Raw genomic sequence first — 22,257 nt, forward strand, 5'->3', positions numbered from 1 at the left:
CCCGCACACCCTGGAAGAAGCAGGAGGTTCTAAGGAGGTATGAAGGCACCTCAAGCCTGGGAACACTGGGATATGGGGAAAGAAAGTCCCTGGCAATTGTGCTTTAACATTTTGGAAGGCAGGGTGATCTGATTAAAAGAGCATGGCTGTGACTCAGATTTTCTTGTTCAGATCCTAGATACATGCCCAAGTCATCGGATCTTTTTGTGGGGAGCAAAGAGGTGTGTGTGTGTGTGTGTGTGTGTGCGTGTGTGTGTGCGCACTCGCGCACAAAATCTAGCCATGGTTGTGCTTAAAGGTTTCCTTCCTTCGCCCCTTCCATGTGTCCAATGCCTTGAGATTATGGGTGGAATTTAAGAGACATGAGATGGATTGAGTGGCTTGTTGAGCCTCTCTTCCTTTGGAGAGATTGCCACTTCCTAAGACTCTTACAACAAGATGAGGCGTTGTGTTGTTGTTGTTGTTGTTGTTGTTTTAGCTGCATAATCTTTTTTTTTTTTTTAATATATTTTATTGACCTTTCACAGAGAGGAAGGGAGGGGGATAGAGAGCCAGAAACATCGATGTGAGAGAAACATCGACCAGCCGCCTCCTGCACACTCCCCGCTGGGGATGTGCCCGCAACCAAGGCACACACCCCTGACCGGAATCGAACCCGGGACCCTCCAGTCCACAGGCCGACACTCTATCCACTGAGCCAAACCGGTTCGGCGCTGCATAATCTTTGAGGACAAACTTTTATCAGAAAATAGGGGGAGACCAGGCAGAGGAGATTTAAGCATAGAAACCACATGACTGCAAGATACTACGACATGCTGACGAAAATGCCTATACTATGCCAGTCACCCCGGCGAAGGGAAAGGTTTGATCGTTGACTGTATTTGGGGGGCCGGACCAGACACTGGTTTGTTTGAGGGTGCTCCTGCTTGATGGCTTGTCTTCCTGTTCCAGCAGAGAGCCCTCCCCACTCAGTGGAACCAGCTTCAGCATCAGAAGTGCTGTGGGTCATCCTCAGTTTTCTCTACTCTTCGTTTTCTCTACTCTTGTGATTTTTGCTTTGCTTAAAAATGTATTTGTCTACATGTAGTACTTGGCAAATTTGTATACTTCTACCTGTTCCTTTCTATTCTTTATTTGTTTCTGATTGGAATCTCGGCTAATTTCATCCTTCCAATCTCAGTTTATTTATTTATTTTTAATCTCAGTTTAAGTGACTCTCTCTCAGGGGGCTCCTGACCACCTACACTTGGTTAAATCCTTTTTCTTAACTGTCTGCCATCCTGGCCAGAGCGTCAGCCGGGCAAGGACCTGACCTGTTTTATCCCCGGTTCTTGGCAAACAATCTACATGAGATATTCCATAATTTGTTCAATTGAATTGAATTTTTATTCTCTTTTATCCCATTTTGTTTCTAATTCTTTGCAACGAAAGACAAGCCATGAGACTGTATTTAAGCCGGATTAGAACGTGTAGGGAGAAGGAAATTAAATTGGATTTAGAAAATTACATGTTGGCATCAGTGTTCTGAGTTTGGCAAATGATTCTCCCATTGGGTGTTCAAGGGCTTGCCTGTGCACCCAGGGCTACTAGCAGAAGGCAATAAAATCTCCTGTGGATTTTCTCTGGAAACTTTGCCCAGTGCCCTGACGCTATGCACATTTTCCCAGCCTGCCGGTGGAGAGTCCTATACCAGGAAGGTAGGTCCGAAAATGCCAGAGAAGGGGGAGTTTCCAAAGTTATGTCAAAGATTTGCCAGCGAGGGACCGTGTTGAACATTTACCATTCTTGACATTCTTTTGGGCCATTTTCACTGATCCTGTGCTCTTTGGCTTTTGCTACAAGGCCTGTCTTGTTGATACGTTCTGTCTCCTTTGCCAGCCCCGTTGGTGAAGATATACCCTCAGGCCCAGTCCTTCATCCTCTGTTGTTCTTAAGTCTTTCTTTGGAGATGAATTACACTATGACCCCTTCGTCTCTGGTTCTGTGAAATCTACATCCCCATCTCAGAGCCCTGCTGCTGGGGCACCAGTTTGTGATTCTCCCTGCCTGGGAGGTATCATTCCTGGGATGTCTGATTGTCATCTCAAACTAGATATGTCTCCAGAAGCCTTATCTTTTCTCCCAAAACATTCTCCGAGGCGCTCTGATTCCAGCAGTTCCCACTGGAGCCTGTGAATCTTCCTACGCCTTCTATACGCCTGCCCTCCTCGCCTGCCCCAACCTAATGGTCTTCCAGAGGTTGGTTCTTCCTTGTTGTGCCTCTGAAATCCATTCCTTCCTTTCCCCTGAGGACCCAGCTCCTCCTCTTTTCACAACTGTGCTCTCTAGAGCAGCGATTTCCAACTGTGCACCACAGCGGCCAAGAGAATGTTTAAAACATGCAATGCCTGGCTGTTCCGTCAGGGGCACTGACCTCTTTTCCCTTAGCTTGTCAAATAAAACAATAAGAGCCAACATACTTTTCTGGTGTGAATGAATCAAAAGTATACTTATGTTTTGGTCAGATCAGCAATACAGAATTTTAGTAATAAGTTGATGTGCCATGAGATGCAAAAGGTTGGAAATCGCTGCTCTAGAGCACAGCTACCCTGGAATCTAGGCTTTGTATGCCACTCAGCTTTGGCCACAGGCTTCTTTGTTTTTTTATGTTTACCTTTTTTTTCATGTCTCATGTCCCCAATTTGATAATTAGCTCCTTGTGGACAGAGATGGGGGACTGTTTCTCTTCCTGTCTCTAGCAGGTAGCACAGAGCTCAGGAGCTACCTGGTAAGGAGCATTCGCTGCTGGTGGTGATTTAAGAACAACAGAGGCTGAAGGACTGGGCTTAGGGTATATCTTCACCACCGGGGCTGGCAAAGGAAAGAGAACTTATCAACAAGACAGGCCTTGTAGCAAAAGCCAAAGAGCACAGGAGCAGTGAAAATGGCCAAAAAAGAATGTCAAGAATGGTTGGGGATCGAACCCTCAACCTGGGCATGTGCCCTGACCAGGAATCGAACCGTTGGCCTCCTAGTTCATAGGTTGACTCTCAACCACTAAGCCATGCCGACTGGGCACTCTTTGATTTTTGTCCTAAAGAAGTTTGAAATCTAGGGAACAGTAGTAAACAAATGAACTCCTACTACCAGATTCGAATTAAGTAAAGGTGAGTGAGGACACAGCAGAATGCTGTGGGTGCGTGAAGGTGGGAGTGATTAATTCAGGCCTGTGCTAAACAACAGCTGCCCTGGCTGCTGCTCATCAGTGAGTGATTACGAGGAATCTGAGAGCAGGTGTGGGTGTGTGAAGACAGGATGGGCAGGAGGAGGAAGACAATGCCATTCCCAGTGTGCTCTTGGCTGGGGGAGCTGTGGAGCGGGGATGGCTGGCGGGTGGATGATGACCGCATTGGGGTGGTATGGCACTTCTGGCAGACGGGAGGGTCCCCAGACCTATCTGCCAGACTGGCTTACTTGGTTTCACTCAGCTCCCCGAGTAGCCTGGTGCTTTTGTGGGCGGCGGCGGTTTTGATGACATCGCGGGTTGAACGTGAGAAGACTGAGCTTGCCCCTTTGCAAAGGCCCTGAAAAGGTCCCGTGATGATGCCGTGGTCCTCCCAGGGTTGCTCTGATGTCCTCTGCTTATTTTGCAAACTTGTTCCATTTTCCCAGGTCCCCCAAATGTTACCTCCCCACTGCATCTCTTTATCTTTCAACCTCGGTGAACCTTCTTAAGATTTTTATTTAACTAGATGCTCATTCCAGAGTCTACATTATGGCAGTCTCGTGGACTTTGGAATAACTTTATTCCATATGTTTCTAAGTCATTTATACTTAATTCATCAAATGCCACCCCACCCCTTTGATGGGGTAGTTAATGGCTAAGGCATTTTTGTAAGCCTTTGAGTTGGCCTCTTAAAGCATTTTCCTCTTTTCTTGAGGCATACTAAGCCATAACCTGTAAAGACGGCTTCTATTTCATTAACCCTTGCTGGGCTAGAGACTGAAGTGTATAGCAGAGTTCATAGCCCACTCAGAGCCTCTTTATAGTTCCTTTCCTCTTCGGTCCCTTCTTTCCACGCTTTCAGATTACCCACGCAGACCAACAATGACTGGAGGTTCATGTCCGGTTGCCACTTACCCACAGCCCAGCCTTTTTCTAGTCTACTTTCAGCATAAGGCAGGGCAAATGAATGTTAACCCTCCCCCATCCCCCATATCTGTTTTCCTTGCAATTTAAAAAACTTGACTTGGCTCCATCTTGCGTCCCACCAACTTCATCCTTTTTTGCCGATGCCTAACCTGGGGAAGGGCTCTGCTTCAGGACTCCTCAGCTGCTCTGTGAATTTTTGAGACGGGACTGCAAAACCAGAGGAGTTCTTACTGGAGCCCTGATAATTCTAGGGCAGTGGTTCTCAACCTTCTGGCCCTTTAAATACAGTTCCTCATGTTGCGACCCAACCATAAAATTATTTTCATTGTTACTTCATAACTGTAATGTTGCTACTGTTATGAATCGCCATGTAAACATCTGATATGCAGGATGGTCTTAGGCGACCCCTGTGAAAGGGTCGTTCGACCACCAAAGGGATCGCGACCCACAGGTTGAGAACCGCTGTTCTAGGGGGACCTCTGGCCAGGTTGGCCCTCCCACTGATTCCCCTTAGCTCTCCTGTCACTGTCAGTCTCAGGACATCGCTGTAAGGGCATCTGAAGTCCTCTCTTTGGCAAAGGAAAGCTGGCAGATTCTGGTGTTTCTGGATCTTGCTTGGCACACAAATGCACAGCAGGTAAGAAGATACACATGCATAGTTCAGAGGTAGGTCTGCTTTCTTTTTTTTTACATATACTTTTTATTGATTTCAGAGAGGAAGAGATAGAGAGAAACATCAATGATGAGAGAGAATCAGTGATCAGCTGCCTCCTGCCCACCTCCTGCTGGGGATGGAGTCCACAATCCAGGCACGTGCCCCGACTGGGAATCTAACCCTGACCTCCTGATTCATAGGTCAATGTGCAACCACTGAGCCACACCGGCCGGTGGTGAGCCTGCTTTCTTGATAAGACAGTTGATCCACTTTCACTTGACACACGCACAGAATGCCAGGCAACAAAAGTGAGAGGAGGAAAGGAAAGGGAACGAAGAGCAATTACATGCCCAGCGGGCACTTGACATACGTTGACGCATTTAATCCTCACAATTACCTGCAATTATTAGCCCTGCTTTTAGAAGAAGGAATTGAAACTAAGAAAGTTTTAGAAGCCTGCTTACGGTCACCCCACAAGACACTGGGAGAGGCCCTATTCTTTCCACGACTCAGAATTCCCAGCGGGTTTGCAGGGGTGGGAGCCCCTGGAAATACTGGGGTGCGGTGGTTTTATGACTTTTCCCAGGAAGCAGCCAGCTACCCAGTTGTTCCTCCGAGTCCCTCTTCAGGTCGGCTGACTCGGTCCACACCGGTGTCTTTGTGCTCTTGTGTGTCCGTCTGAGGCTGTCTGCGGACATATGCGTCACGCGTTCCTGCCCCATAAATCGGACAGGCAGGCAGCTCGGAGAGTCTTCTCCCTTCGGACCTGTGGCCCTCCCTGTGCCAAGTGGACATGTGGGTGTGGAGAGCCCACTGGGGACTGGCATGGTGCAGGGATGGAGAGAAGTGCAGGCGGGATGTAGGAGCAACAGCTACTCGGGATTCTCTCCAACGTTGAGGCGCAGCTGTGGCAGGAGTGGACGGGGCCCCTGCGGTGAAGGGCTTAGTGAGGAGACGTGTCTGTGCATGGCCTGAGCGAGTTCCCATCCATGAGCTCACCGTTTCAGAATCGGTGCAACGGAAAACGCACTGTTAGCCTACCCAAGGTCCTACGTGTGTCCCGCCTGGGGATCGAACCGGCAACCTTTCGATGCATGGAGTGACCCCCAACCAACCGAGCCACATACCAGCTAGGGCCCCAACTTCATTTATTTGTGAGCTGAACTGTATCTTAACATTTTAAGCCACTGGACTAGTCATCATATGGTTTGGGGATTATTGGCTCTGCATTAAAAAACAACAACAAAGTGATATTTATATTTTACAAAATAAACACCTTATAATGATGTGTGTCAATAGATCAGCATACATACTACTATATTCGGAACAGACCTATGTTTGTATATACCTAGGAACAATGACGAAGTCTGTCTGTATAATTCAGGGTTGAATGCTGTGAAGGGAGACTTCTTTATATGTTTCTGAGTTGTTTTAAGTCCCTGGCACGTCCCTGGGCATCAGCCTACCACTAATGTACTCCGGTTTTTCTGATCCAAAACAGATTCTCAAAGCGGCCAAACATTTGGCAGGGAACTGTTTCTAGGTTCAGGATATACACGGTTATGCGAGAGACATCCTACAGCAAAACATAGGGGTGAGGGGCGTTGGTGGGAGAAAAATCCCAAAACGATTAGGGAATGCGTTCATTGCGGTCACGTTTGCACGCCTTTTGTCAGCCCGAAAGATGTTTGCTTAAACAGTGTCTTCGGTTTAGCACAGTCATTACTCCCTCTCAGGGGCCGATCCTGTGCTTGAATTTCACAAGCGTATGCGCAGGGTCCAAGGGCGGCAGGCAGCTGTCTCCAGTCAACATGGTCACATAGTGCGAATTCTCCGGAAAAGGGAAAAACAAACTTCGTACATAGTGTTACACATGATCTGCCGTCTCAGAAACCAAAGGACCCCCGCATGCATGCGCTCATGGATACATTTTCTCCTGTTTTTAAAACCTGAATTTGATGGGTAGCCAACATATCAATACGTGGCTGGACTATCTCACAGTGCTTTTGTGCGAATAGCAAATGGGGGTGTGCTCGTGCTTTGTGGAATTAAAGCTCTGGGCCGGTGCTGTTTGGTTGGAAATCAGGTCGTGTATGAAAATGGGAAAAGACAGCGAGCAGCTGGCTAGAGTCTATTTCGTCTCACTTTTCTGCGCCCCGTTGGTTTGCCTGTAGGGAGACTCACTGCGTTGCAGACACACATGCCCACCCTGACTCCTGTTCCAGCCTTTTGGTTCCTTCTGAACCTGGAAACAGGCCCCATGCACCCCGCACTCACACAGCGCCTCACCGCAGTTAGACTTATGGACAGCAGTGAGCGGTGGTCCTCCTGACACCCCCAACCACTGATTGGCATCACGTGCCCTTGTGTGTGTGGCCCCCCGGCATCAGAAGGTGCTCTAGCTAGCTGGTGGGAGACAGTGCGGCTTTGTCACAATTTGCATCAGATCGTTGGGTCAAGAGTCCTGAAACTATAGACTTCGGTGAAGGCTGTTGCCTTAAATCACTATCATTCATCAGAAGTTTTTGGTTTTCTTCTTTTTTAAAATGAAGGTTTTCATTAAGTTTAAGCATAAGCTTTATGGCCCAAGCTATCTATAATAATGAAAGCATAATATGCTAATTAGACCAGACAGCCGAACAACCTTCCGGACATCATTCCGGACGTCCTTCCCGATGAAGCTGTGGTGGCGAGGGCCGAGGTAGAGGTGGTTAGGGGCGATCAGGCAGGCATGCAGAGTGGTTAGGGGCATCAGGCAGGCAGGTAGAATGGTTAGGGGCATCAGGCAGGCAGGCAGAGTGGTTAGGGGTGATCAGGCAGGCAGGAGCCAGCGGTCCTGGATTGCGAGAGGGTGCAGGCTGGGCAGGCTCCCTGCCCCTCCCCTCCATGCACAACGTCCTCATTTTCTGCCACAAAATATTCCCAGATGCTTTTTTCTTTCTGAAAAAAATCGACTACCCAAAACCTCAGTGTTCGTGTTGGCGGGAGAATTACTGGGAGTCATGGCCCTTGGGGCTTTATTATTTAGCAACGCTGTGGCTTGACTACAAGGAGAGTCAAAGAACAGGAGAAGTCGTCTGTTTTGATAACGATGGCTGGGTCCAAACAGAAGCCTAGGGATGAATAAGAAGGGAAACGCCAGCCCGGAGGAGAGAGAGGACACAAGGAGCACCTGGTGCTTCGTGATGTTCGTGGGTTTGAGCCCAGAACCCAGCGTGAGTGCTGTGGGCTCGGATGCTTGCCTTGCCCTCCTGCGAGCCGTCAGGGCCGGACTGAGTCCCAGGGGGCAGCCCCTGAGTCTTCAAGACGGGCTTGGATGACACTTTCGTGGCATCAGAGTGTTGGAGTTTGAAGGACTCTGGAATGATCTACTTTTACTCACCATCTGAAGGACAAAACTGAGGCCTGGAGAAATAAAATGATTTACATTTAAAAGATGTAAAACTCGATACGATTGAATCATGAAGAGGAAGAGCATTGTTACTTGAACTTTAATGACATAACCTATGCCCTGACTGGTTTGGCTCAGTGGATAGAGCGTCGGCCTGCGGACTGAAGGGTCCCAGGTTCCATTCTGGTCAAGGGCATGTACCTTGGTTGCAGGCACATTCCCAATAGAGGGTGTGCAGGAGGCAGCTGATCGATGTTTCTAACTCTCTGTCCCTCTCCCTTCCTCTCTGTAAAAAATCAATAAAATATATTTTTAAAAAATAATAATAAAATAAAGACATAACCTATTTTGGGGCAGAAAAGTGCTCTAGCCTTGACATTCCTAAAGCGGAGTGTCGCATAACTAGAGTGTCTGCCACCACACCATCCGCCTCCTGTGTGCCCGGGGCAGACAGCACTAATGAACCTCAGCGCTCCCCTCAGCCAGCTCTGACCCAGCCTCAGAATCCTCCCTAACACAGTGCTGTAGGCAGCTGGTCATAAGGTGTCTGCGTTTTCTTGTGAATTAAAATCGCTTTGCCGCACCCCCCCCTTCTAAACGAGGTATCCATGCGACTCAAGATGTGGCGATATTACCGCACTGGACTTCAAAGCCAGAAGAACTTGGTTTGACCCCTGAATCGCAGGTTCCGAGCTCCGTAATCTGAGGCAAGTCGCTCAGCCTTTATGGGACTGTTTCCTTGTCTCTGAAATGAGGCAGTTGAATTAAATAACCGTGAAGCATCCTTCCAGGTCTGAAAAATGTTATGACTCTGGGTATACAGGCTCCTCAGGAAGCATTCAGAGTTATGACCCTGGACTTTTATTAAAACCACAGGGGGCTCGAGGAAGTTTGTCTATTACAGATCTAGGTTGGCTTTCTCAAGTATGTGGTTCTAGCATTTTCTGACTACTTTTTCACCTGCCCAGTCCTACTGACCCATGTCTCTGAAACCATAAGTTAGGGGTTCAAAAGAGGGGGAGTGGGGGAGAGTCACTTCAAACCCAACGTGCTTCTGGCAGTGGGGGACTCGAGCGTTCTCCCTCCCAGGCTGAGCACATCTGCACACATCCTGCCCACCCGGCCATTACAGGTCTTGAGTTGCTTCTTCTTCTCCTCCCTCCTTCCCATCTGGAGGCCCCGCCAGGCAGAGTCTCAGCAGGTGGTCCTCCAGGGGCCCTGGCCTCCTTCCGCCCCGGCTCCCTGGGTGACCTGCCTCCCTGCTTGTCTTCCAGGCCCCGCTTCCCTCCGGGCATATCCTCTCCTCTCGGTGATCACCCGACAGCCCACAGTCATCTCTCACCTGGTCCCCGCCACCCCGGGAATCGCCCAGACGCTGTCCCGCCACCCCGCTGCCGAGGCTGCCCCTGCCGAGGCCCCGGGCGGGGAGGCGCTAGGCAGCAGCGAGTCCGAGACGGAGCAGCTCACCCCGCGGCAGAAGAAACCCCGCCGGAGTCGCACCATCTTCACGGAGCTGCAGCTCATGGGCCTGGAGAAGAAATTCCAGAAGCAGAAGTACTTGTCCACCCCGGACAGGTGAGCACCTGGGGAGGGGCTGTCCGCAGCTAAGGGCCTTGAGAAGGGAGACTCCTTTTGCTCTCGCCATGGGACACCTGGGCACTAGGACCGTGACATGCAGGACACGGTGGCAGGGCCTGGTCCTTGGCCCACATCTTCTCAGCCTTGGTTGGACAGCAGCCAACCCATGTGCACGCCTCACACTTGGTCCCCACAGGAACCTGCCTGGTGCCGAACTGGTACTCCTCACTACCTCTCCGTATTTTAACTTAACGACTCCAGTGTAAGCAGCGAGGGGAAGTTTAGTGGACGGTTGCCCAGACTCTCAGCTGGGGAGCAGGCGTAGCTTCTAAAGTCACTCACTCTCAGGACCAGATGCAGTGGGACTAGATGGGGAGTTGGGATCCACGCTCTCAGCCTTCTCATAGTCCAGCTCCCACCTGGTCCGTCGCTGCCTGGCTCCTGATGGCAGGCTGGATTGATCCGGTTGAGGAGCTGTCAGATGTCCTGGTGTGTTGGATGGGTATCAAGTCAGAGGCACTAGGCTGAGACCAAAAAGGACCTGGATCAGATCCCTTTCTTTAAACTGGAGATCCAGGTGAGGGGGCTGGGACTCCTGCTTTACTCAGAGGCTTTCGCCTCAGCCCCTTGCTTTAACTTAGCATCTTAACTCCAAAATACCCAAGAGTGTGTGTCTTATCTTGTTCCTCAGACTCACTCTGGAGATGGCTGAGCTTATTTTTATTGGGAGTCTTTTCCAGGAGAAAAGGAAGGAAACTCCAAGACCTCTCTTAAGCTCTGTAGTAGCTGTTGGATAAACATTTAAATGCAAATCTCTGACTAAAAGAGAATTTGTCGACTGAGTCAATTACAGTGGGGCCTTGACTTATGAGTTTAATTTGTTCCGTGACGGAGCTCGTAACTCAAATTACTCGTATGTCAAATCAAAAGTGAATGAGTGAGACACATGATGCTGGGCTGATGTTGTGGCGTTCACTGTGACGTTTGCTGCGCCAACTAGCGGTGGGGTATCTGAAGCTGGCTCGTAACCCGAATTTTAGCTCGCAACTCAAAGCAAAAAATCGGCCGAGAGACGGCTCATATCTCGAAAAACTCGTTAGTCAGGACACTCGTAAGTCAAGGCCCCACTGTAGGTGAGCACCCATTAGCTGTTTGCTGAGGGTCCTCTATGCTGGGCGCTGTGGAGGGGATTATGGGTCCAGGAAGTAGTAGACAAGAGTCCTGCTTTTGAGGAGATCTGGAGAGGAAGTGACTGCCATACTCCAACCCAGTGAGCTGGACGCTGGCGCCAGGATGTGTGTGACCAAGGGCAGTAGGGGCACCAAGATGTCGCTGAGTGTGTCAGCAGGGTTAGGGAAGGCTTCTCAGAGGAGGCAGCATTGAAGAAGAGCTTTCACTGCAGGAGGGAGAGAAGCATGCTTACTGGGCACATTGAGGGAGCTGCACATGGTCAGGACATCTCCAGCTTAAGGGGTGAATGGGGGTGTGGTGGGAGATGAGGCTGCAGAAGTGAGAAGATCCACGTATGCCTAGCCAAAGGATGTGCACTTGACTGTTGAGGCCGTCCAATCAGCATTAAGAGCTGGAATGGCCAGATTTGCATTTCCAAATCCTCACATCGGTGCCACCCTACATGATTGATTAGAGAGGGAAGACCTGGGGCAGGAATACCAGAGAGTCTAGGGACAGTCACTGAAGACCTGAGTCAAGGTGGTCACGGTGGGAACAGAGAGGAGAGAAGCGGTTGGAGAACAATGTTGAAGGTGGAAGGGACAGAATAGACCTTGGCCATGAGGAAGAGAAACAGGGTTGAGAATTCCGGGGATCCTGGATTGGACCCCCAGGGAAACAGGGGCGCCATGACCTGAAGTGGGAAGGCTGAGGACAGAGTGGGTTTTGCAGAGAAAGAGTGAGTTCCGGTTGGACATGAGCGTGGGGTGCCTTTGGGTGGACAGTGGAGACGGGTCTGTGTATTGGGGATCAATAGATGGGATCTCTAGGTACCAAAGGGCCACGTTCATGCCCAGCAGGTAAGGAGGAGCCTCACATTCCTGAGCAGCCAGGTGGAGTGGGCACCATTTTTCATGAACTGCAGGGGTGGTGTATTGAAAGGCCTTCAACGTGCACAGGTAACATGGTAGGCTTACCTTCTAGAAGTCAGAGAATTTTGAAACAGAACTGTTAGTTCCCAGTCAACCTCCTGGGGCTTCCTGCTACCTGCCCTGGCGCCTCTCAGGTGACCTCCACAGGACTGATTAACTTGCCTGGGGAGGAGGACACCACTTGGCTGGCATCGAAGCTGCCGCCTTAACCTGCCCTCTCAGACGTTCCTCACCTCTGTACGTGACCAGGGCCATGAGCACTGCCTCCTCCCACAGCTCTCTCCCTCGTCCTCATTGTTTGTTTCTCCGGTTTCCTAGGTGACCCCATTTAAGCGACTATGCAGGGAAGTGAGAATTTGTAACGGTGGCAGGTAATGAGAGAAAGCTGATGACAGTGAAGTGTTTCTCTAGCCAGAGTGAGCCAAGGGTGCATTTTTCCCAAGTGAGCTAACCCCTGTGCGAACGCGGTGGCAGGGCTGTGAACTGAATCTTCCACTGACGAATGCACCTGGTGGCCTCCGGTGAACCGGCTCCGGAGGCGCAGTGGGAGCCCGGGGGGACCCGTCTCCAGGGAGGCCAGAAGTCCTGGGGTTGCCCCCTGGGTTCTTACTGAGATGCTGCTTGGGAAGCAGTGCCTCCTTCGTGGGGAGAGCTGAGCACCGTTGGCGCTGGGAGTTGATTAGCTTAAGTCTGTAAATGACTTTTAATAAAACTGTCAGCTTGCAGTAGTCCTTTTACCGGGACATATGTGAATGCAGATTTAGGACCGGGTCTGAAGTCCTTTGAGGAAAGACTGCTTTTATTGTTGGAGATTTTATTTTTGTTTGTTAATTCTCACCTGAGGATATCTTTCCCAGTGATTTTCAGAGAGGATTAAGGGAGGGAGAGAAGGAGGGAGGAAGAGAGGTCTGGCAGGGAGGGAGAGAGAGAAAGGAGAAAGAGATATCAATGTGAGAGAGACACATCCCTAACCAAGGCCAGGGATCAGACCTGAGACCCAGGTACATGCCCTCTGGTGCACAAGCTGATGCTCTAACCACTGAACTCACCCGCCAGGCTATTATTGGAGATTTGAATTGTGCACTCTGGTCAAAGCGCGGGGTGGGGCAGCCTCACCTGGGTGTGCCAAGAGTTGACACCTGGAACCTTCCTTGCCTGCACCTACTGCTCTTCCTGAGCGTGAGATGTTGCTCGTTACCCCTCAGGTAGAGAAAGGTGCAGCTGAGAACTAACCTCTGAGTCTCCCCCTGGCTCAGGCTTGTGGCTGTGTAGGCCTGTGTGAGGTCATAGATCTTAGCTCAATAAATCACAATCCTCAGAAACCCAGTCTTCCAAAGCGGTGGTCTCTGCTTACGCTGTCTCAAGGGTGCTCAGCCCCGGGTGCTGTCTTAGAGGACCACACTGGCTCGCCGACCAGGCCTGGAACCACAGGGCAGCGAATGTAGGCTCCCGAGGTGGTTCTTCCCACTGTTGCCCAGGTAGACCTGGGGTTATCAGCAACCCAGGTCCACAGTTGCAGGCTTGAGGACTGAGGAGTGCAGCCTCATTCATATGCTCCCCTCCGCTGTCTGCTCCTGGTGACGAGCGTCCCTGCACTTCCCTCACCGAAGCTGAGCAAGAGCTTCCCTTTGGCCCTGGCCAGTTTGGCTCAGTGGTTGGAGTATTGGCCTGCAGATTGAAGGGTCTCAGGTTCCATTCCGGTCAAGGGCACATGCCTTGGTTGCAGGCTCGATCCCTGGTCCCAGGTCAGGGCGTGTGCAGGAGGCAACCAATTGGTGTGTCTCTCACATTGATGTTTCTCTCTCTGTCTGTCTCCCCCACTCCCTTCCACTCTCTAAAAATCAATGGGGGATTGAGGGGGAAATATCCTCCGGTGAGGATTAACAAAACAAAACAAAACAGAACTTATCTTAGGTCTAACTTGCATGAAAAAATGGTGGTGGAGGTGAGCCCCAATACAGGAGGAGGCGTACAAGTCAGATGTAAATAAATTTGAATCCTGGCTCCACCTCTTACTGTAGGATCAGCTACCAGCAGTCAGCAAAGTTTTTCTGTACAGGCCAGGGAGTAAATATTTAGGCTTTATGGGCCTGTGGTCTCTTTCACAATTACTCACCTCAGAGGTTGTAGCATGAAAGCAGCCATAGACAATATATGAACGAATGAGCTTGTCTGTGTTCCAATAAAACTTTATTCACAAAAACAGGCAGCTGTCAAGGTTTGGCCATGGTTTCAAAGAGATTCTGAGCCTCAGATCTCTGTCTGTAAAATGGGAATAATTATACCTATTTCACCATGTGGTGAAAGGAATAAGTAAGATAGCATATGGCAGGGGCTTAGCACATAGCCTGGGCCCTGTGGTACCCAGGCAACGGTTGCTGTGTTGCTGGAAATGGCTCCAACTGCACATTTCCCAGGAATGGTTTTGACATTCAAGACTTTTCAGAAGGCTATGGAGAAATGCAGAACCATGGTTAGCAGTAGAATGGGAAGCAGGAGGGGCTGCAGATTTAATGTGTGTATTTTGGGGGGGGGGGATCTGGCATTATGACAATTTAGGGAAGCTACAATGAGCCTATCAGAAAGTGTGTTGGGGCCACAGTTCTGGATTTAGAACGTGATAGGCACTTTTGTGGTTACGAAAGAAGCAGAAGACATACTCCGCTCTTGCAGTTGAATTAGGGAGGCAGCCATAACTGCTGTGAAGCAATAAGAGACCAACTGAGAACCTGGAGCCACCTGGGAGGTGGCTGACCCAGGGGAGGGTATAGGGGATACATCCTGCATGAGCTGAGGGTATCCAGGAGGCTCACCTGCAGGAGGGGGGACTTGAGCTGGATCTGGAATGATGAGTGGGATTCCAATTAGGAAAATACGAGTATACCTTTGGATTCTGGGTCAGAATCTTCATGTTGTATAGAATCAGAGTAAAGACTGTCAGGCTTTGCAGGAAAAGGACTTTGCCATGAAGACTCAGAAATCCTTTTCAGATCCCATGTAGACAGTCCTTGGGCACGGACATCTGTCTCTAGCTTGCCAGAGTTTCAAACGTCGGATTTTTGGAAGGAAAGCAAAGCTCTTTGAGGAAGAATTGTTTTAAGGGGGAAGGTCTGAATTTCGACAGCAGTACCTGGAACCAGTTACCAGGACCCCGTCTCTACTGCCCTTTCTCTTCTTCCTCATCTTTCTTTTGTGCCTTTTGCCTTCTAGGTTGGACTTGGCCCAGTCTCTGGGACTCACTCAACTGCAGGTGAAGACCTGGTATCAGAATCGCAGGATGAAATGGAAGAAAATGGTAAGAAAGAAGAGAGTCCAACCAGGAGCCCGTCATGGCAGAACGAATCCTTCCCGTAGGGCTGGGAAGAAGGCAGGAAGGACCATGTGGTTTGGGCTCATGGGATTGGAAGGCCTTTTATGGTGCCGGCTGGGAGGCAGGCTGTGTGAGCAGAAGGGTAAGCCATTCCTCCTGACCTGGATTTCCTGATCAGAAGGATATTCTTTTCTAGTTTCCTTAGAAATAACAGAAAGTGAAAGCCCACAAGCTTCTCAGTTGCTAGATTTAACCCCACCTGCTAGCCTTTTCAAAGAACTTCCTTCCGCCTCCCACCAGCAGCCAAGAATAGACGGCAGGACTCTTTGTTTATAATGACATTTAGGGCACATCTGGTCTCATAGCTGTGTGTCCTCTAATGCAGTGATTCTCAAACTTCAGTGGGCACCAGAGTGACCTGGGTAGCAGGTGACAATGCAGAACCCAGGCCCCTCCCAGGACTCTGATTCCCTGTCACAGGACGGGGTGGGAATGTGTGCTAACAAGCACTCAGGTTCCTCTGATGCAGGTGGTAGAGTGACTGCCAGTCCCTAATACTGATCTAGTGCCTGGCTAATGAGTCCGTCCATCTTTGTTTTTTATTTATTTTTTAAAATATATTTGTATTGATTTCAGAGAAGGGGGAGAGAAATAGAAATATCAATGATGAGAGAGGATTATGGATCAGCTGCCTCTTGCATGCCCCACACTGGGGATCAAGCCCACAACCCGGGCATGTGCCCTGACTGGGAACCGAACTGTGACCTCCTGGTTCATGGGCCACTGCTCAACCCCTAAGCCACGCCGGCCAGACCCATCTTTGTTTTTTAAAAGAACTTATTAGAGTAGATATCACTAAAAGAAAGAATAAACATCTGCATTTGAGGAACTCAATTTTCATAGTAGTTTACCCCTCTTCTTTTTAGAGGCATGTTAAATCAAAGCTTTCCAAAGTAGTTGAGTATTTCATTTCCAGTTTCATAAACCACAAGAGACAAGGTCAAAGCCCAGATGAAAGGGCAGGGCCGGATGAGGGTGGGAAGAAGTTCCGCTCTAGTCTTCAGAGACCAGGTACGGCGGGGCCTCTGGCCCTTTCTCTTCTCATGTGGACCAGGTCTGCCGGGATGATGTTCTGACTTGCTAACCCCGTGGTCAGCAAACTTCGGCTCTCAAGCCACATGTGGCTCTTTGGCCCCTTGAGTGTGGCTCTTCCTAAGCCTTAGGAGTACCCTAATTAAGTGAATAACAATGTACCTACCTATATAATTTAAGTTTAAAAAATTTGGCTCTCAAAAGAAATTTCAGTCGTTGTACTGTCGATACTTGGCTCTGTTGACTAATGAGTTTGCCGACCACTGGTCACCAGCCATAGTTCCTGGTTGTCTTAAGGATGGGAATATGAAGTCTTTCACTTTACCAAATAACTAAGGATTTCCCACCCACCCCCCCAACCTAGTTTTCAATCGATATTTTTCAATAGGTGATATTCAGACATTTTCTCAATTTCGTATTTTTTGGTCGAATATCACTTTTTCTTAAAAGTGTAGTTCTTGCCATGCCTGCTAACAATGAGAAAAATAAATAAATAAACTACAAATGAATATTCATGGAAAAAGTAGGAAAAGGCCAACAAGGTAGCATTTATTATATATCCTGAAAGGAACTTCTGGGCGAAGTTCATCATTTCCTCTGGGGGGTCCTGACCCTGCAAGGGATGGAAGGATTTTCGGCTGGCGGTGGCTTGGCTCACGAAGTGCTCTCTCGAAGTGAGGTGTCGATGCCAGGTGCATGTACAAACATAGATCACATGATTCAACACCCATGCAGTTAGCGTCTCCCGTGAACCATGCCTTGTCCTAGGCACTGGAGGAAGTACTGAAATAAAATATAGCCCTTCGTGGAATTCATGATCTCGTTGAAGAATCAAGGTCCAGGAAGCAGTTGGGAATGACATTTTCATGAAGTCCTGGTTGTTTATTTAAAGGTGTAATACCCCATAAGAGTTCAGAAGAGAGGTGTTGGGGACAGCCGCAGGGAGAAGTTGAAATTGAAGGATGAATGGGATTCCGTTGAGTAGGTAGTTACTCTAAAATTTCTAGAATGCTAAGGCACCCCTGAGACGGATGGCGGGAACCTTTGGGGGGTTATCTCTGGACGAATCAGATTTGGGAGTCAGCAGCTCTGTTCCCAGGCTTGCCCCTCCCTGGCAGATTTTGGGCAAGTCCCTTCGCTGCTTTCTGTGCAAGTTCCACCGCCCACCTCCTTCCCTGTCAATCACCGTCATGGAATTCAATGTCCCTGGAGTGGCAGAGGCATTGTTTAAATTGGTTATCAGCAATCTTTCATGAGTCAGATGATTAGGGAACCGACAGCCTGCCATCTCTGCCAGCACCGCCCAGTGCCCGTGGGACCACGCGTGTGCCCTGGCCTCTGACGTCACTTGTTTTTCACCAGCTGGTTCTTTTTTTTTTTTTTTAATATATTTTATTGATTTTTTACAGAGAGGAAGGGAGAGAGATAGAGAGTTAGAAACATCGATGAGAGAGAAACATCGATCAGCTGCCTCCTGCACATCTCCCACTGGGGATGTGCCCGCAACCCAGGTACATGCCCTTGACCAGAATCGAACCTGGGACCTTTCAGTCCGCAGGCCGACGCTCTATCCACTGAGCCAAACCGGTATTGGCACACCAGCTGGTTCTTGATGGTTATCAGCGCCGTATAGAACAAGATGGAAGGCACTTAGCAGACAACCTCAGAGAGCATTCCATAGGCCAGCCATATTCAGGTCCCTTGAGAAAACAAGAGTGCCAAGTTTTCAGTTAACCTCAGCAGCCATTCATTGAGCACAGGCAACAGAGGTGCCAAGATAAGACATGCACCCACCCACTAAGAAATAAAATTAGAGCCCTGGCCGGTTTGGCGCAGTGGATGGAGCGTCACCCTGCGGACTGAAGGGTCCCAGGTTCGATTCCGGTCAAGGGCATGTACCTAGGTTGCAGGCTCAAATTGTGCTCTGGGAGGGGACCCCTAGATACAACCTTCCTCTCCCTGGCCTTGGTTGGGGTGCATTCGGGAGGCAACCAATTGATGTGTCTCTCTTACATTGATGTTTCTCTCTCTGTCTCTCCCCCTGCCTTCCACTCTCTAAAAAAATTAATGGAAAAATATCCGCAGATGAGAATTAACAAAAATTTTTTTTTTAATAAAATTAGAAAAGGTATTCAGTCGAGTGGGGGACACAGACCTGTAAACTAGTAATTATACACAATGATCAGGGCAACAGCAGAAGGAATTACAGGATTCAGAGGTGTATAGGGAATGGGGGACATGGAAGAGGCGCCATCTAAGTTGGTGCTAGTGGATGGATAGAAAGGTGCCAAGTGAAGGTGGGAAGAGTGTCACAGGCAGAAGAAAGGGACAGGAGTATGGGGGGCACTCGAAGGACTTCGGAATGGCTGGGGCTGAAGCGTGAGAGCTATTGTTCAGTCGCGGGTCTGAACTCCGACTCCCCCAGAACAGCGAGGCATTGTTGGGCTCCTGGTTGCTTCATGCATTTTCCTGGTGAAACGCTTTCAAGGCTATCTCTTCAGGTACTGGGAAGGAAAGAAAAAGCTAATTGGGTAATAAAGATGTCTCAAGGCTAGTAACCTAATTGGAACTGGAAAAAGATTAGCACTTGATTCTCAGAGTTATTCGCACGGCTGCCAAGGGCAGTGCTGCCAAAACCAAGATTGCATCTCTGACGAGTTTTTACCGGTCAGCATTGGTAACCTGTAGCGGGTTGGGTAAACGCAATCTTGCACACGAGATGGGACACTCTATTCCGTCTCTGTTGGGCTTTCGTTCCAGTAGGACTCACAGGGTTTTGCAACAGGCGCAAGAGCGTCATCATCAGTGGTCTTTTTTGGCTCTGAAATACGATGCAAGCAGAAGTGTGCTCCGGGAGGGGACCCCTGGATACAACCTTCCTCCCCGAATCACAGAGTTGGGTGGGTCGCATCCTCATCTTTTGCAGTGAAAGTCTGCAGATAATCAACAATTCCGAGAAACTGCTACCAGTGGCCATCTGTGTCGCCTTATGCAGGTCACTTAACCTCTGTGTACCTGTTTCCTCATCAGTAAAAGCCTAATATGTTCCTTAAAAGGTGAGCTAATCCTGGTAAAACTTAGAACAGCGCCTGCCGCATAGAACATGACCAAGAAGTATTAACTGCTACTCTTCTTCTCATTATTATTTTTATTTTATTATTTTTCAAATCTTTATTGTTGAAGATATTACAGGTCCCCCTTTTTCCCCATTGACCTCTTCTAGCCTGCCCCCGCCCCCCCCCCACCCTAGGCCTTCACCACCCTATTATCAGTGTCCATGGGTTAGGCATATATGCATACAAGTTCTTTGGTTGACATTATTATTATTTTTTAAATATATTTTTATTGACGTCAGAGACGAAGGGAGAAGGAGAGGGAGATAGAAACATCAATGATGAGAATCATTGATCGGCTGCTTCCTACAAGGCCCTCACTGGGGTTCAAGCCCACAAGGCGGGCATGTGCCCTGACCAGGAATTAAGCCTCCTGGTTCATAGGTTGACACTCAACCACTGAGCCACACTGGCTAGGCTATTATTATTTTTAAAAAATTATTTACCTATCCATGCAATTCACATCTCCAGAGAATCCAGACTTTGGGCAGCCAGAAGAGAGAAGCCAGCTTCTGGGGGCTCTGGTTAAGCGGAGCCCCGGGGGGTTGTGGTTTCTCCTTCCCCACACGCCAACCAGCTGCACCCTGTCAGCTCCTTAGCATCAGGGCTCGTGATGCCGTGGAAAATCCCCCCTCCAAGAGGAGAAAGCCCGCTGAGCCGTGTCCTGGGAAGAGACTCCTGCTAGAGAATCCGAACTTGCTTCCCAGCTCTGTGGACACAGCCGTCAGTTACGTGGCTCTCCCTTTCCCATAGAGCTGCAGGGAACCTTCGAGCAAAAGGAGCACAGAGCTCTCCCGGTAATGAGCCTGTGGCCTGGGCTCTGCCGGGAGGTTGGGTAACCGCAGATAAACATTGGAAGGTCAGAAACCAGAGCGGACATTTTCCGTATCCCTCACACATTGTGCACAGTGACATCCTGGGAAGGGTGTTCGAGTCAGATGGTCAGGGGTTTTGTGTTCAAATCTCGGCCCTGCCCTCGGCTTGCTCTCTGACGGTGATGAACCACCTCTGCCTGCTCAGCTCAGGTTCCTGTCTACATAATGGGGCAGGTAGAAGGCCCCTCCCTGTACTGACTCGCTAGCCCGTGGTCGGCAAACTGTGGCTCGAAAGCCACATGTGGCTCTTTGGCCCCTTGAGTGTGGCTCTTCCTAAGCCTTAGGAGCACCCTAATTAAGTTAATAACAGTGTACCCACCTATATAGTTTAAGTTTAAAAAATTTGGCTCTCAAAAGAAATTTCAATCGTTGTGCTGTCGATATTTGGCTCTGTTGACTAATGAGTTTGCCGACTACTGCCGGCTAGTCCAACTGCCTGCCCCCCACCTAAACACCTTGGACAGGAAGCGAGGCCTTGTCCTGATGTCCTTAGCAATAGGGCATTTGATCTGGTGTTAGAGCCTAGGGCAGTGATGGCGAACCTTTGGAGCTCGGCGTGGCAGCATTTTGAAAAACCCTAACTTAACTCTGGTGCCATGTCACATGTAGAAATTTTTTGATATTTGCAACCACAATAAAACAAAGATTTATATTTTTGATATTTATTTTATATATTTAAATGCCATTTAACAAAGAAAAATCAACCCAAAAAAATGAGTTCGCGTATCACCTCTGACACGCGTGTCATAGGTTCGCCATCCCTGGCCTAGAGGGCTCTGTCATTGGGCATGGCTACCAGAAGGAGATGGTGTGTTGGTTGTTTTTCCCAGCGACATGGGACCTTGTGTGCAATGGGTTGTCTGCCCACTCAGGGCCAAGGAGACTAAATGAGGCTCCAGGAATAATTGGGGAGTAGGAGTCCCGGGGGAAGGGCCACGGGGTGCATGAGAACGCGCAGCTCCTGGTGTGGGGCGGTGGTGAGATAATTTCGTGTCAGGTGTGCTGGGAGGCAGGGCCAGAGGTCGAGTATGGAAAGCAGCCAAGAGTGTAGGTAGCTCCTAATTATTGCTGGCACTGGAGTGTTTTATTCCACTTAGAAAATGGTGTGATTGTTTTGGGGTGTGTGTGTGTGTGTGTGTGTGTGTGTGTGTGTACACGAAAACAGCCAGGTGGGTTGATCCAAGCCGCGTGGGTGGTGTTCTCTAATTGCTGGGCTGGACTTTCTTTTGCCAATTAGGTGGCTTCCTTAGACTTGCCCTTTTATAACAGGATTGCTACATGGGGCACCTTCGTTCTGTGTAACCTCTTTCATACCGAGTGGAGCTGCTTTCAACATGTAAATTCCATCTTGGCACATGCGGGCGCTTTCAACAGGCTGCGCTGAAATCAACATCAGATACTGACCCTGACGTGAAAAACAACACCAGGGGTGTCTTCTCCCCCAAAGTGGATTCTGTCGACATCTATGCCTCGTTAGAGGCGCCCTTCAAGTCTGTGTGTTTCGATGGAAAGCACCGTGGTTGGGCCGATTCCCAGCTAAAAGGTGGTGTTTGTTGAGAACGTATGGTTTTCCTCATACCGCACACAGAAATGAACTCAGGATGACTCATAGACCTAAATGTGTAGGCTAAAACAATAAATCTCTTAGAAGAAAGTATGAGTAAATATTCATGACCTTGGGTTAGGCAAAATCTTCCTAGATATAACACCCAAAGCACAAATAACAAAAGAAAAAAGCAATTGGCCATCAGCAAAATTAAAATGTTTTGTGCTGTGAAGGACATCAAGGAAGGGAGAAGACAACCTGCAGATATTTACAAATCTTGTAACTGGTAAGAGGCTTGTATCCAGAATACATAAAGAACTCTTACGACTCAATAATAAAAATTTAAAAACGGGCAAAGGATTTGAACAGACATCTCTCCAAAGAAGATAGACAATTGGCCCATGAAAAGATGCTCAACGCCATTCGTCATCAAGGAAATGCAAATCAAAACAGGATGATGACG

The 22,257-nt window shown here is 49.1% G+C and overlaps 1 protein-coding gene across 1 annotated transcript in view; it reads left to right on the forward strand.

Annotated features, from left to right (window-relative positions):
- Nucleotides 1-22,257, forward strand: part of BARX2 (BARX homeobox 2) — a 58,114-nt gene that overhangs the window by 33,208 nt on the left and 2,649 nt on the right. Inside the window, exons 2-3 of the mRNA XM_070399445.1 lie at nt 9,453-9,753; nt 15,069-15,153. Of these exons, the coding sequence (XP_070255546.1) occupies nt 9,453-9,753; nt 15,069-15,153 (386 nt within the window). The remainder of the gene's footprint in view (nt 1-9,452; nt 9,754-15,068; nt 15,154-22,257) is intronic.

The sequence above is a fragment of the Myotis yumanensis genome, unplaced genomic scaffold (genome assembly GCF_028538775.1).
Source record: "Myotis yumanensis isolate MYYU_CA2020_CCGP unplaced genomic scaffold, mMyoYum1.0.hap1 SCAF_19, whole genome shotgun sequence".
Lineage (NCBI taxonomy): Eukaryota > Metazoa > Chordata > Mammalia > Chiroptera > Vespertilionidae > Myotis > Myotis yumanensis.